This window comes from Salvelinus sp. IW2-2015, linkage group LG16 (assembly GCF_002910315.2).
Source record: "Salvelinus sp. IW2-2015 linkage group LG16, ASM291031v2, whole genome shotgun sequence".
Lineage (NCBI taxonomy): Eukaryota > Metazoa > Chordata > Actinopteri > Salmoniformes > Salmonidae > Salvelinus > Salvelinus sp. IW2-2015.
The window spans coordinates 11,232,207-11,247,789 of NC_036856.1; the positions used below are offsets into that span (position 1 = coordinate 11,232,207).

The following is a 15,583-nucleotide window of genomic DNA, read 5'->3' on the forward strand; positions in this document are numbered from 1 at the left end:
CACGCACGCACGCACACACACACACACACACACACACACACACACACACACACACACACACACACACACACACACACACCCTTAGGGGAGTTGGGGGTCCTTAGCTGTCAGAGGTATCTGTAAGGGGACCTTCTCCCTGCTGGGGCTGATACACAGAGACCCCAACTCTCTGACAGCTAGCTAGCTGGTGGCCATAGTGTTTCTCAGCCAGCTCCAAGAACTAGGAATGGCTAGGAAAACAGTTAAGAGAACCACCCCTCCTGTAACCAATCTGCTATAGTTAATACATAATTAGCCCTGGTCCTCAGGAGCAGGAGCAGCAGTCCCAGTCCCCTTAGCCCAGTCTATTTAATCAGCTGTTGTGAGGGAGAGAGTGGGGCTTGCTGCTCCAGAGCAGGGCTGCCCCAGGGATATTGTGGAAAAAAACAAACCCAATAGGACTGACTGTCAGGGGAGGAATGCTGGCTAAAACAGTCCAGATGGGCCCTCTGTAGTACTCTCTCACTCCATGTAATTCATAGTCTGACGCTTATCTTTGAGAAATCTATCTTTTGGTCTATGCACTGAAGCAATACTAGGCCTACATGCAGCTGGGGAGGGGAGATGTTTACCATTTAACTAAGCTGATGTTGGTATGTATYTTTTTATGTAATGTGTCCTTAATTTATACATTTCTATCAAATGAACCGAGACATTAACATATATCAATGAATATAAACATACTGTATATATCAAGTGCCTTGCAAATGAAATTGTGTCTTTCTGACCTCAAGCGCATAATGATCCTCAGGAAAGGTGACCCATCATATCATGTGTCTGTTGGGAAAAGACCCAACTCATTCACTCTACATGTAGTATCACTCTACAAAGGCCTGTCTTTAGCCAGTGCCAAAGTTAATCCATGTTGTTCCTCCATAGACCGGATGAGTGTCTTCCACCGAGGAGCTTCCAAACAGCTCCAGTAGGTGGTGTACTCATCCCATGACATTCCCACTTTTCCCCACGTGGTAAATGGCCCTTGGCTGCCGTGAAGTCTAGGAATCCACTGAGATAAACTCTTTCCTGGTATGATTGATGTTGTACATTTGACTCAGACAGGATGTCAATATGAGATGTCGGGTCTTCACATTGAATATGGAGGCCAGGACTATCGTGTTTCTCAGAGTCTTGGTGAATATACTGTCGATCGGCATTACTGGAAAGTGAAATGTGTGTGTGCTTGGTTGCCCATTGGAGGCCAGCTGTGATAGTGATCTCCACACACTCACTCACTCACTCAAGGGCCCGTAAGTATTTCACTGTTAGTCTACCCCTTGTTGTTTTAAGAAGCATGTGACAAATAACATCTTATTTGACTCACTCACTCTCCCTTCATTTTCAGCACTCAATGCTCTTTCCCCCTTTCCGAGCTTTAATATAAAACTCAAACATATGTCTATAGCTTGTGCTGTAGAGCTTTAAAACGCTGCCTTCTCCATGTCCTCTCTATGGACTTACTACTTTGTTGACCTTTTTTATGGAACCATCCCCTGTAGAATTGTATACAATTATGCTGTTGCTTGTGAAGATACTCTGTGTAAAGCATTTATGCATGATAAACTGCAGCTAAATGCAGCCAACCATGTTTATGGATAGTTTCTCTGACCTGGCAGAAATTCTGAAAGTGCTCACTTCAGACTAAAGTATAGCTAATATAAAATAACTTTAAATAGGCCTACATACAGGTAACTGCCAAAATAATGGAAACACTTGTGATACTAAGTATATTGAAAGCAGGTGCTTCCACACAGGTGTGGTTCCTGATATAATTAAGCAATTAACATCCCATCATGCTTAGGGTTGTGTATAACAATGCTGGGCAGGCCATTATTTTGGCCATTATTTTGGCCATTATTTTGGCTACCATGGCTATGCCCCCATCCACAGAGCACAAGTGGTCACTGAATGGTTTGATGAGAATGAAAACAATGTAAACCATATGCCATGGCTCTCTCAGTCACCAGATCTCAACCCAATTGAACACTTGGGAGATTTTGGAGCGGTGCCTGAGACAGAGTTTTTCCACCACCAATGATGGAATTTCTTGTGGAAGAATGGCATCGCATCCCTCCAATAGAGTTCCAGATATTTCTAGAATCTGTGCCAAGGTGCATTGAAGCTGTTCTGGCTCGTGGTGCCCCAACAACCTATTAAGACACGTTGTGTTGGTGGTTCCTTTATTTTGGCAGTTACCTGTACATCTGTACATAAGGATGGTAACATTAGGATATAGTCCTAAAACTATGACAATCACCTCCTGTGACCTTTTAGAACAGTACTTATCACTAGATGAACAGCTCTGATACACCAACCCTAAATTCAACAACAAAGTAGGCATAACAGCAGTCGTGCCTCTTGGCTCTGTAAATGTTCTTTGATTTTGATCTCTAGCATGCAGTTTCAGGTGTGCCATGGCAAAGAGCCAGCGAACGCTGTGTGTTATGAATGGTTTCATACTAAGAGATACAGATACATTTTCGGCTGACTCTGTAGCAGAGTAACTTGAGTGTTATTGTGGCGAAAGGAGTTTCAAAAGCAAGGCATGCACTTCGAAAAACACCATCCGTTAGATCAGATTCCGAGATAATTCTGAATGACAATGATGTGCTGTATATGTGATGTGGAGTAGATGTAAACATATTGTAATGAAGGAAATTCCTTTTTGTAAGCCTGTAATTTGAGCCATCTAAAGGGGAAACCAGATAGCAATGAAAGCCTGTGGAATACACACTCTTTTTTTGTTTGTTTATAGATAGACAGCTTGCATGGGTGACAGAATGCATTAACCATATGGATACATGACCTCTGTCCCCTAACTCACACTTCAATCTTCCCACACTCGCTTCTAGATGTTATTATTACACTCTGAGCAAAAAGTGAAATGAGAATGTTTGATTTTTCACTTGAGTAAATTGGCTAATCATAGTGGCACTCCTACTTCCTCTTTTCTCTAAACTGGCATAGGCACCCAGAAGATGATACGGTCCCTAAAAAGTTGTAACACTTAAAGAAAAAGTTGTCTTTTATGCTTCCCCATAGAGCCAATGTAGAGACATTGTTGTGAGCTTGTCAGTTCACAAAGGTGGCCCATTTCTCCTCTCTCTCTCTCTCTCTCTGCCTGTTTTTATACATAGCTAAAGTACATAATTAGGCCCATAACACAGTAAAGAAGCATTTATTCTGAAGGCACCTAACTACACCTGACTTATTGTGCAGGAATGTTGTCATGTGACCCAAATACACAGGCTGAAGGCCCCTGATTAAGAGATGGATCATGGGTAAAATGTTGTTGTACTCTGGGCCACTTCATGTGATTTTAACTCCTTGCTCCTTCCAGAGTGGAGGTGCTTTGTTTTTGGATAGCATACCAACTTAAAAATGTACTTTTAAGAATGTGCAACCATGTTTAAGTGATAGCTGTTTAATACTGTTTTATGCTTTATCAACATTGAAATAAGACAATAGAGCCTAACTCAGAGACTACTTGAAGTCAAAGGTTTGATTCTATAGAATATTTAAGGAACAAGTACATTCATTGTGAGACTCAAGTCCAGGCTAACAGATGCATAACCTTCGTGTCACTCTCTTCTAAGCCCCACTGAACTTTCCACCCGTCCCATTGGGTCTTCTCATTGAGGCAGGGACTAGGGTTCCTTTCTCTTTCAGTGCGGTGTGCCCCTGCGCCCAGACCCAGAGAGGGGACATCTATATTAAGTCTCTGTAATTATGTAAATGTAATGTTTGTATTTATAGGCTGTATGAGCCACAAGACTCTGGCAGTGGCCCTGTGACAGATGGAAAACATTGCACTCACATTCATATTGTAAACTGCTCAGGCCTGAACTGGCCTATAGGATAGCTGGCAAGCCATTCACACAGGGACAACTATAGCTTATGGTTGATGTAAAGATACAGGAAGTATTGTTGATGAGTTTATGACTGGTGTGATGATGATACACAGATGTCAGGGCTGTTCCATTTTCCTTTGTCAGGATAATAGACAGAAAGCCACAAGGATTTCACTCAAAGTCAAGAATAATGTTGTTCAATTAGTTTAATATGTACATTAAAATAAACTATTTACATTATATAAAAATGTATTTACATGGCATTAATACATTTACTCAGAAAACCAAACAGAACAGTTTTAAGTCACAAGACGTTTAGCCCTTTGTCATGTTGAGATGGACAACTATTTCCATAGTTTTAAAGACCCTGACATCAAATGTTATTCAACAGGTAAATGCACACACAGAACATTCAATTCTAGCCTCTGAAGACTGGAAGGCAGTTTTAGATCAAAACATTGTCTTAAAGCTTATTTCATGTTCTGTTTACAGTTATAACACTTACATAAACTTAGTTTTTTTTGCCATTAGAAAATATGGCACTCGTAGGATGCATATATATAATAGAAGGCACTATCGTGACTATCAAAACACATCATGTTAAACAATGTAATTGTCAGATTCCAGTTGCGTCAGAGGTGTATAGGGCCAGCCTCATATGTTGACTTGAATTCACAAATGCAAACATCGTGTAATGCATGTTTAAAGCCTTTTTATAGAAATATTATTCGATAAAAAATAACAAAGTAGTACCAGCTACATATTTCAAAAATAGTATTTGTATATAGAATTCGTTAATTGGTCAAGTCGGACCACGTTTTGTGTTCTCATGCTGTTTTCCTATTACCCCCCCACCCCCCCACCCCCAAATTTAAATAAACTAAAATACGAAATACATATTTTGGAGACATCTTTCTTGATGTTGTTCTTGGTTAATTTGGCATAGTCCTCAATCGTATGTGATTTCTCACATGTGTCGCTTCATGTGCAGCGCGAGGTGGTCGGACCTGGAGAAGGCGCGCTCACACAGGTGGCACTGGAACGGCCTGTGTCCAGTGTGCTTACGGAAATGGCGCGTCAGCTCGTCGGAGCGGGCGAACTTCCAGCCACAACCCTCCCAACTGCAATGGTATGGTTTTTCACCTGTTGAATTACAAAATGGAAAAGACCATAAGTATACTGACATAAAACCCAGTTCTTTGCAACACATAGAGCCAAGTAGTTCAAGTTTGCAATAAGCATAAAGAGAAAATTAGGAATATTCCTTACCGGTGTGCGTTCTGTGGTGCGCTTTCAAGTGCGAGCTCTTGGTGTAGGTTTTCCCGCATCCAGCGAAAGTGCAAGTGTGAGACGCTGTGCGCTTCCTTGGCCAGGAGCGCCGACCCCTCTTTGGCTTTGAGTCCATCATCTCCAGCGGGGAGGACGGTGGAGTGAGTAGCACTCTCTGGTTGGTGGGCTGCATACCCATTCCGTCTTCATACATCCCGAACTGGTGTGCGCTCTGGTACGGGAGCTGCATCTGTTGGGGCGGGTGAGAGTGAGGGTATCCCGCTGCGGAGCGGTAGCTCTGGGGGAAAGTCATGGAGTGGCACATCTGGGGCTGACAATCGGAGCTCATCAGGTCGTCTGGGCTGAGAGGCGGTGTCATGTTCCCCGCAGCCTGTGGAGAGTTGGCTAGTCTCGGCTGCTCGAAGGACATCATGCACGAAACGTTCCCCTCCTGCTTGATCTTTGGGCAGCTCTGTGGCACCATGCCCATAAGCGGTCCGTAACTGTCCATGGATGGCTCGACCTTGATGTTGTCTACAAAGTCCTGATTTGGGAAGGCAGAGGAACTGACTAGAAATCTCCCATGGATGCTGTTGCCGGAAAGCTGGTGGCAGAAGCTGCTGTCAAGCTCAGTGCGCAGGAGCTCAGCCATCAGGCTGTTGTAAGGTGGAGGTGGGCTGCTCATCTCGGGCAGCGTGTAGGTAGACTGCATCCCGGAGTGATACATGTTGGTTTGCTCTGCTAGCCTGTACTCGACTCCCGTCCCGGAGGATGGAGTGTTGTCTGTGCCGGTGGTGTTAGAGAGAATAAACTCCAGATCCAGGAATTTATCGAGCTCCTCTTCGTCTTTTCTGCCCATGCAGTTGTCCATGCTCTCCACCACAGCACAGCTGGAATGCACAGACCTGTCCATCTCTCCCTTCCACCTCTGGAATAATAAAGGATACCATTAGTGAAATTATAATATAAAAATACAACTCTATATATATTTCGGCTAACTGTTAAATTGCCAAACTTTACCAACAAATATGGGTTGATTCTACATCTGGACTGAAATGCTATTTCTTTATTATTACATAAATTGACCAACAACATGTAAAACAACCAACAAACATCTCTAAATACATAATCCAATATACTTACATTTTCCCAGCATTTTTCCTTTTGGTTCGCAAATGTAGCGATGGATGGTAAAATGGTCCCGGTTAAGGCCATTTCCATAGGTTGTAATTTTCTTGAATAAAAAACGTTATTTCTGTCTAAGAATATTAGCAAACGCGATGTAGACTGGAGTCCACACGAGAAACTATTTGTAGTAGTATAAACCACTACTTCTCACTTCAAGTACTGTTTCAGAGTCATGTGAAAGTTTGATTGGTAGGAGTTCCTATACCTTATAAATATTGTAGCTGAAAAGCTGGACCAATTGTACGAAGCGGCGGAAACACGCACTACCCGTCCCTAAATTTAGCCCTATATAAAGCCAGTGAGCCCAGTGAGCGCTTGTAGTCTCTTTGCTTTCCCTCTTGCGCTCGTGCGAGCTTTAAAGACACCTCTATACAAGCCCCTCCTGCACAGAAACGAGTTTAACAAGTATAACCGTAAAGCTGCGCTTGTCAAAGTCCGCCCCCTTGAAAAAAGAAGAGCAAGCAATTAACACATTACGAATAGGGTAACGATACCGAAAGATGCACGCACGGTACGAGAGTCAAAGTTACGCATTTTGGATAAAATATGACGCAAATATGACGCATTGTATTTCAATATAGGCTAATATTAGTACATCCCAATGCATTACACACCTTCTCCTTCAACCCAATATAATCCTCATACACAAAAACCAAAACACACGTTTTTATCTCCAAACACATATGAAAGACATGTCCAAGGCGCATGCAGGGTAGTTCTCCGAGCAGCATAGAGCATAACGCCGTGTTGCTCCGTGTTGAAAGAGGTATACTGCAGGGTAGGTTATGGAGACGTTGGAAACAGTGCGTTGTCCTCTCAATTGTAGACGAATAGATTATTGGAGTGTGATCACAGGATAGGCTATATGGAGACTTTAGTAATGTGTTGTGCTATTGATACTAGACTGGGTCGGCAGGTAGCCTAGTGGTTAGAGCGTTGGACTTGTAAAGGTTGCAAGATCGAATCCGTGAGCTGTCAAGGTAAAAATCTGTCATTCTGCCCCTGAACAAGGCAGTTAACCCATCCTAGGCCGTCATTGAAAATAAGAGTTTTGTTCTTAACTGACTTGCCTAAAGGTAAAAAAGACTAAACATTGTTATGTGATTACACTTCAAGTCAAATGTAAAATATCTCAAAATACATATATATATATATATATATATATATATAAAATAACCCCATATTCCTTTTATCATAGACCTATTACACCTTTCATTTGGCAGATCAGTTGGCTCTCCCATCACCTGACCAACTCATCTCACTACTCCTCAGGTCATTTGCGTATCATCATCAGCCTGTGAGAAGCCCAGTCACCCAGCGCAGCAGGCTTTAAACAACGCTGCAGCCACCAGGCGCCAAGTATGCCTACATCTGAATCTTTTCACTCTTTCAAACTCTCCCGTAAACACGCGCCAAAAAAAGCGTTTAGCCTCTAGGAAGCCCCATTCAGGTGCAAATAATGAGGCTGAATGGGCGGCTGCTGAGCCTGCTTTGTCCAGCGAGGTATTCACGTTGGTATCGGGTCTCTTCCGCCAGTTTCACAAACAGCCTTCAGTTAAGGATAAGGTAAACTGCAAATATCATCCTCAAATGACATGCCCTGAGTACATTCATTTTGTTATCCAAATGTCCTAGTTCTCACTGCTTGTCAATTGATACTGCCTATGTTGTTACATTCATAATAGTGCACTGCTAGTTGCAGGTGCACCAGAATGATACCTTTCTTTTTGCACAATGGAACTGAAGTGTTTTTGTTTCAACTGTGTGCATGTGTCAAACCATTCTCACTTTCTATCTGTTCGTGTGTTTACATAGTAGTTGGGGAAGGGCAGTACATGAATAGGCTTGCCTTATCATCCACCTTACATAATTCATATCCCTCTGGGTCTTAACCATAAAGGCCAATGATTCATCTGAGCTTCCCTAATCAGCCAACCAAATATGGTCATTCCGATGCCAGGAAGTCTACAACCAGTAACCACTGCCATTAATGTTTTATTTGCCTGTTTATCTGTTAAACCTCAATTAAATTGCCAAAGCACGGGTACTAATTTTGGTTCCTTTGTGCCAGTACAACTTGGCTAACCGGTTGGCATTTCACAGTTGGGCTCTGGCAAATGTCGGACTATATTCTTATTTATTTGAGAGAGTTCACAACTAACCAGTTACCAAAACATGCATGTTACTGCTGCTGTTCCTCAGTTTAAATAACCCTAAATACATCCAACAATGGATGAAAATCCTCATAAATTCTGTCAACAAATGAGAAAAGTGAATAAAAGCCATATGGATATGATCTGATTGTCGGATACAACTGTATCCCACAGCATGAAAGGAGGAGCAGTTACACAAGTAATTATATTGTGAACAACCACCATGGACATAAAGAAACATGGGTGTGGCTTTAATCTGTACTTTACAACCTGTTCTTTCCTCAGGCCAACGTACATTCTGTGTATTAATTATATGTTGGAAATCTGGGATGATGTGGTTTACATACGCTGCACGTACATGTGTGACATTCCAACATAATTAGAAAAGATTTCGTACCTACTGTGTCTCTCTATCAAGTCAGGTGTCGCAACAATGTTCTAAAATAGAAAGGATTATACTAGAATTGATGTGCTTTCTTTATTTGCACCTGCCTAACATTGTAGGATCAGGAAAAACCCAAGGCCCCTGTCTGGACCCAATTCAAAGTCGTGGCTTATTGAGCTTCGGCTAGATTCTAGAAACATTGTTCTGCTCATCTTAACGTTTGTAGGACATTTTTAAAAGGCTCTCCGGTGGGTCACAGCACAGAAAGGTATCGGAGTCCGTGTCTTACAGGAACTCTAGGCCTAATGGATGAACATCGTCCCCAGTAGACCTGCAGCTATTTACACATCTACCTCCCCTCTCTACACTTTCAGTCCCCCCCTGCATTAGTAAGAGTGCATTGAAGAATATCCTGATCCTATTTCCCCTTGTTTGATGATTCAGAGCAGTTATGCAAGGGAAGCGGTTTGTTCGACGGCCAGACATTGTTTCCAGTGTATGAGAGGGTTGGTGAAAACTGCACGTCTCCTGGGTCACCTCAAACTTGTGATTGGTATAGTGGTTAGATTGATGTGAAACATCAGTGATGTGAAGTCATATTAGTGACTCACAAAGTCAATAGAATATTGCAGTAAATAGGCTACTCGAAATGTTTCCATTTTTTATGTCTATCCATGAAAGTTACTAAAGGAGCGCAGAGATGGATATTATTCATTTTGTTGATAGCTAACAGGTACAGGTACCAGCTGGTACCAGCTGTTTCCACTTTAGTTTCCTTTAGCTTTCTTAGAATGATGTCCAGTCAGACAATTTTATCTCTGAACACCTGTTTAGGTTATAAGGAATTTCAGTGTTGCAGATCACAGAGCCAATCCCGATAGGCTGCAGTCCAAGAGGCCACTCGTATGACTACAGGGGAACGGTGTGATTCAGCAGCACTTACATAGTAGTATCAGACAGCAGGTATGAACTATTCACTGCCCCTGTGGGTCAACCCCTGATAGATTTCCTAAACAGAGGCCACAACTGTTGCTGATTAGGTGGTTAGGTGGAAGTCAATACTCAGTGGTTATGTGTGAGTAGTGCTATATTAACGCAGGCTCATAACTTTCAGAGGGAAGGCTCCTTGAGTGGTTCTAAATATTTAATTCAAGTGCCATCCTAAGTTAATGTATCTGTAGTCATGGAGGATACCTTTTGCTAGCTAATTATTTGCTTCGCTTTGGCACAACTGAACAGAACATAACATACTCTGCTGAGTACTTTTATGTACCGCCACTACCCAGGCAATAAAAAGTACATTCCCATGTACAGTAATTCACTTCCCAGACGCTGCCTTTTGTATTAGTTATTAATGGATAGCATGTTGAACACTATTTCCCAGTTGGTCGCCATATGAATGTGAGGTTACAGCATGTGCTTTACAACTCTGGCATGGAGGCAGTTTCCTGGCACGTCATAGTACGATCAATGTGGAAGACATATATCTTCCTAAATAGTGAGTCCCATCTCCTCTGTCCTCCGTGTTTTGTTTCCAAACGATGTGGTTCATTAAAGTGAAATAGTGTATAACCACCTGCATCTGTCCACATAGCCCTCACTGATGATCGTGTACATACTTCCAGGCACTTTAGTGTCCCAAGGCAGCAGCACCACTCATCACTTCATGGCCAACAATTTTGACTGAGTGTGTTTTTGCGTGATGTCACTTTGTGTCAGTGTTGATATCCATGTTTTAATAAAGGGTTGCCTCCTAAGGCTAGATAGTTTACACATGTGATAATCAGTGTCCATGCCATAGTTATGACAAGGATTTACAACTCTGGAGTTGTAGCCCTCAGGTCTACTATCTTAGCTGCTGTACATCTTCAGCTTTTAAGCTATAATAATAAAATAAAGCTAAGGCTTTGTAGGCTACAAAGTAAAAGAGATCTATGTGAAAGCATTTTTCGAAGAGGCTTATCTGAATCACGTTATCTGTGTCCTTATTTCTTATTTGAAACAGCTCTGAATTTCTCCCTGTCTGAGAGTTATGAATGCCTGCTTTGGATAAAGTGGGCCTCCACATTGCATATTTTATGTCTTTGTTAAACTTCTTGGAAACACCTGCTCCCCTTCTCCTCTTCTCTCCGCACGGCAGGAAGGCTGTCCCGTTTTCCGTGTGTGCTTTCGGGAGAGGGAGACGGAGAGCGCTGGACAGAGAAAGAGCGCCAGAGAGCCCCTGCCGGTGCCGAAGAGAGCGAGTGAGAGTTCTGAGAGTGTGTGGGCTCCTGCTCGCCTCTTATATAGGCGGGTTATTTTTAAACACACACCCCTTGCTTATTACAGCGTTTCCTCTCCGGGCCACGCAGGAAGCCCGCTTGGCTCCATATCCTGCTCACACGCGGGCCGATTCAAAGGGAATTAGGGAACGATAGTGCTGAGACGGCCAGGCTCCGAGAGGGAAAAAAAGAGGGGGGGATTAATTTTCTTCTCCAAAATTCTGGCACTTGTACAGAGTCTGAGAGAGCGGGTCTCAGCGGCCGGCCGGGCCTCTTCCAGGCCTTGTTAAAGATCACCTCTCTCGGAGTATCTCAGTCTGAAACAGTGGCACTGATAAGTGCGAGACTGGCTGCTCCTGTTTACATTTTTATGTCCCTGGGGGAATCCGTCATGCTCTGGGGTTCCGACCTGCCAGCAGAGAGACAGAGAGAGAAACATTCCTCTTCTGTGACTGAGGCAGGCTGGAGACCGTGTGCCTGTGTCAAAACACAGAATAGCAAAATGGGAGGGAGAGAAGGAGAGGGGAGAGAGAATTCCATGCATACTAGTGCTTTACACTGGATGGGTGGGTTCATTACCGTTATACAGTGCTGTATTCATGGTTTTATAGAATGTATATGGTCCATTCTGAGAACAGGTTGGAAATGAATCAGCCAATGTCTTTTCTACTCTATTATTGCCGTCACAGGCAACTATTCTCTGTTAGCCTGAGTTGAGTGAGTGGTTTCATATGTGAAATTGGTCAAAAACAACATATGGTCTGTTCGAAAAGTCCCTCATGTAATCATTTATAGTGTTTAACTCTGGGATGTTTTTAAGGATGTTCATGTCTGTTAGCAATTTGATGGTATTCGTTTTTTTTTAAAGGGGATATATATATTTTTTTCTTACTGGATTAAGCCACTCAACGTAGTGAGTAGGTGTGAGGTAATTTATAAAAGGCTCAGATAATTTGATAGTGTACTGGAGGTTGGTTTACATACTCAACAGGAGGCTTGGCCATTTAACAACACGTCTGAATGAGCAGAAACGTGTATCTGGTTTGAACTTGAGTGAAACACTGGGGCATTTTTATAAACATTACCCACTGGGCACAGACGTCAATTCCACGTTGATTCAACGTAATTTCATTGAAATGATGTGGAAACAACGTTGATTCAACCAGTGGTTGCCCAGTGGGTACAGTGTAGGTCTGGTTTTGCTGCACACTAAAGAGACCTCCTCCTCTTAAAAAACAGGACGTGCCAGAACAACACGAAAGGCCTTATTCCATGATTGGCATGTTGTACGGAGTCCATATGGATCTAATTGGTTTGGTTATTCACTGGGGAGAATAAGACAATTCATTAGCTGTTAACACTTCAAATCATACAGGTCTTGTTGCACCACGGATACATACCGTAATCCTGGCTGTTGGAAATGTGTTTATTCTCGTGTGGTGAAAAGGGGCCTTCTATTGAAGTAATGAAAACAGACAGACTTACTCTTTTTCAGTTTTCCTTATGTTTGCTCTCAGAGTTGCGTGTCAACAATGTACAAGTTCTATATGAACTTTTTCAGGCCCAGTTCACGACATCTTGCCATCATGCCTGGGGGCTGTGTTGTTGATGTGTTTGGCTGAGTCAGTCAGTTTCTCTGTGTGACCTCCTCCCATAGTGATGATCACGCCATGCTATGGTGTTACTGCAAACACACGAAATTGGGGTTCCTCATATGATCCTTTCCATGGGATCCTCATATGATCCTTTCCATGATGCTGATTTCAAGGCCGGAGAGAGAACTATGATCCAGTCAAAAGGCAATAACTTCATCACTTTGTTTTGGACAGCCATTGTAGCAATACTGTGTCGTGGACCTGGGTCTTTATTATACAAAGAGGAACAAAGCAAAAGGGTTTCAACCATTAGAATAGGAAATCATAAGCCTAGGTTGAAATGTTTTGGAGTTGAACCTGGCAGTGTTCGTGTAATTTCAACGTTCTAGATTCCCCTCCGTTCTAAGTCTCGAAACCACAGGATTGCCGGAGGATCTGCCAAAAACAGTCTTTCCTTTTTATTTAGGAGCGGGAATTACAGAGCGACTTGTTACAATGCAGAGTTGAGTTTCTAAAGCAGAGGCAGGCCACAGGGTTTTTATACACAACGCAGACCGCAAACTCGCACACACTCGAACATGTCGCCTTAAACTGTGCCAGCTGTATAAATATTYTAGCCTGGTCTCAAACACAGGTTATTTTTTATTCCCACTTTGAACTCACCATTGTACGATTACTGCTTGTAATGCACTATTGCGTTTCTGTACCTAATAAACTGATGTTACCAATCCACAAATTAAGGAGACATTCCTTGGCACAGAGGAGGAGGAATTTTTCAACACTCCTTGATTCTTTTAGTGGGATACTCCTCCAAATGCTACTTGAGACATCCTTTGATAGTACAATATTTTCCTACTTGGTCATCCCTATCATTGTCAAGGTATTCATACGTGTCAAAACGCCACAAGTCAAGAGCAAGTCATAACAAGGATGTTCGTTGTGGTTTACTGTACTTAAAAAATATATATATATATTCAAAGAGATCTTTATTTCACAGTGTATTATTTTACCTTGAGTATATTAAGTCTATATTAAGTTGGACAAAATTAACCTCTGTCAAAGATGTATTACTGTAGTCAGCACTAAGCAGGTTTCACTAGAAGGGTATTGTTTCCTGTTGCCATGGAAAGCACTCACACATTTACATTTATTTTCACCATTCATGTCATAAAGCTCAATTGAGCAATATCTGTGAACTGTGTCACTTCAAAATTGTATGCTTTAATACCTTATATCATAGCTTGTGTCCATTCCATTTAAACTCCAGCCAATCCATTGTTTTTCTCAGTTTATGTCATTTAAGCCCGAAGTGAGGTATCATTACGGATTCAAATGCCCAAATTTGAATCTGAGGATTTATAACAGCTGAATTAAATTGGAATCTTGGTGACATAGAGACAGAATCAGGGAATCGGATGAGAAACCATAAGTAAAAGCCGATGGAACAAACTTTACCATCTGTCCCCATCAAATTAGTTATTCCATGTCTTTCAGGTGGGTCTCTGGGAGTATACTCTGTTTGGAGTGCATCATGGAAAAATCTATGCTCATAGTGTTCCCCATCCTTACTGGGATCAGATAGGTGTGCTATTTTCCAGAGTTAAGTATTTTTTAAAGGCCAGGCACACTTCTGTTGGACACATGTGGATGAGACATAGAGTTTCCCATCTCTTTGTGTGGCACCCCCACGTTATTCTTTCCTTCACAAATACAGCTACTGCACCTTGTGAAGAGGAAACTGTTGTTGAAGCCTGGAGATCTGTGACTTATTAAATGTGACTTATTTTTTCCTCCAAGAATGGTTGAATAACTCTTCTAATGTACATTCAGTTTGTTCTCCAATGTGTGCGGCATGGTGATTGTTGTTAAGTTATGAATGAGACACTTTTCAGTTTGACGTACCAGAGGTAGGCCTATCGCACTTTGACTCTTGTTTTGACTCCACTTTTAATGGTGTTAAGCAGGGCTGTCAACTCACTCCACGGAGGGCCTAGTGTCTGTGGGTTTTTGGTTTTTCCTTTCAATTAAGACCTAGACAACCAGGTGAGGGGAGTTCTTAACTAATTAGTGACCATAATTGCTCAACACTAAAGGAGGAGTGAAAACCTGCAGACACTCGGCCCTCTGTGGAATAAGTTTGACACGTGGTGAACAAGAATTTCAGGAGAGAGGACCAGACTTGAACGCAACACTTTAACTAGTTCCCTTGAACGCAGCTCCCTAGCAACTCAACAAGCACCAGCTGCTACTAATTGCCAATCAGCTTCTACACCTGTTGCAACCCTTTTAACTAGTTGCCTTGAACGCAGCTCCTCAACAAGCGTCAGCTGTAACTCATCGCTAATGAGCCTCCACACCTGTCCCCACTCTCCTTAATCACCACTGCCATCCTACTAAAATCTTACCAATTAACATTCCTCCTCTTGTGCTGCATGACGCTGTGTGTTACTAGACTTATCACGGTTTGCGGCTTTCGCCAACTTCTATCTATACTTAGCTGCAACAAGTTAGGTCCCTTCTAATATACACTTACTGGAGAGTTTATTAGGTACATTTCCCCCTGTTCAAGAAAAAGGAGCACTCCTAGACAGTGAGTCACGTGGCCGTGGATTGCTATATAAAGCAGGTAGACAGGCATCCAGTTACTGTTGAACATTAACATGGGCTAAACGAGTGACCTAAGTGACTTTGAGCGTGGTATGGTCGTCGTTGCCAGGTGCGCCGGATCCAGGATCTCAGAGACGTCCATCCTCCTGGGCTTTTCACACACGACAGTGTCTAGGGTTTACCGAGAATGTTGTGACAAACAAAAACCATCCAGTCATCCCTGTGGGCGAAAACAGCT

General features: G+C 42.5%; 1 protein-coding gene across 1 annotated transcript; it reads right to left on the reverse strand.

The window, feature by feature from the left end:
- Positions 1-4,751: 4,751 nt before the first annotated feature.
- klf2a (Kruppel like factor 2a) lies at positions 4,752-6,714 on the reverse strand. The gene is made up of 3 exons (XM_024004542.2): positions 6,300-6,714; positions 5,157-6,084; positions 4,752-5,030 (listed from the first exon to the last, which is right to left on the reverse strand). The coding sequence occupies exons 1-3, from the start codon at positions 6,375-6,377 to the stop codon at positions 4,855-4,857; spliced, it is 1,182 nt and encodes a 393-aa protein (XP_023860310.1). The 5' UTR covers positions 6,378-6,714; the 3' UTR covers positions 4,752-4,854.
- Positions 6,715-15,583: the final 8,869 nt, after the last annotated feature.

What these genes read in the sequence shown, in the direction of transcription:
- klf2a (XM_024004542.2), bottom strand. Translation starts at nt 6,377, where the DNA reads ATGGAAATGGCCTTAACCGGGACCATTTTACCATCCATCGCTACATTT. An exon ending in AGGAAAAATGCTGGGAAAAT is followed by an intron (nt 6,085 to 6,299) that starts GTAAGTATATTG and finishes TTATTATTCCAG; the next exon opens with AGGTGGAAGGGAGAGATGGA. An exon ending in GCACCACAGAACGCACACCG is followed by an intron (nt 5,031 to 5,156) that starts GTAAGGAATATT and finishes GTAATTCAACAG; the next exon opens with GTGAAAAACCATACCATTGC.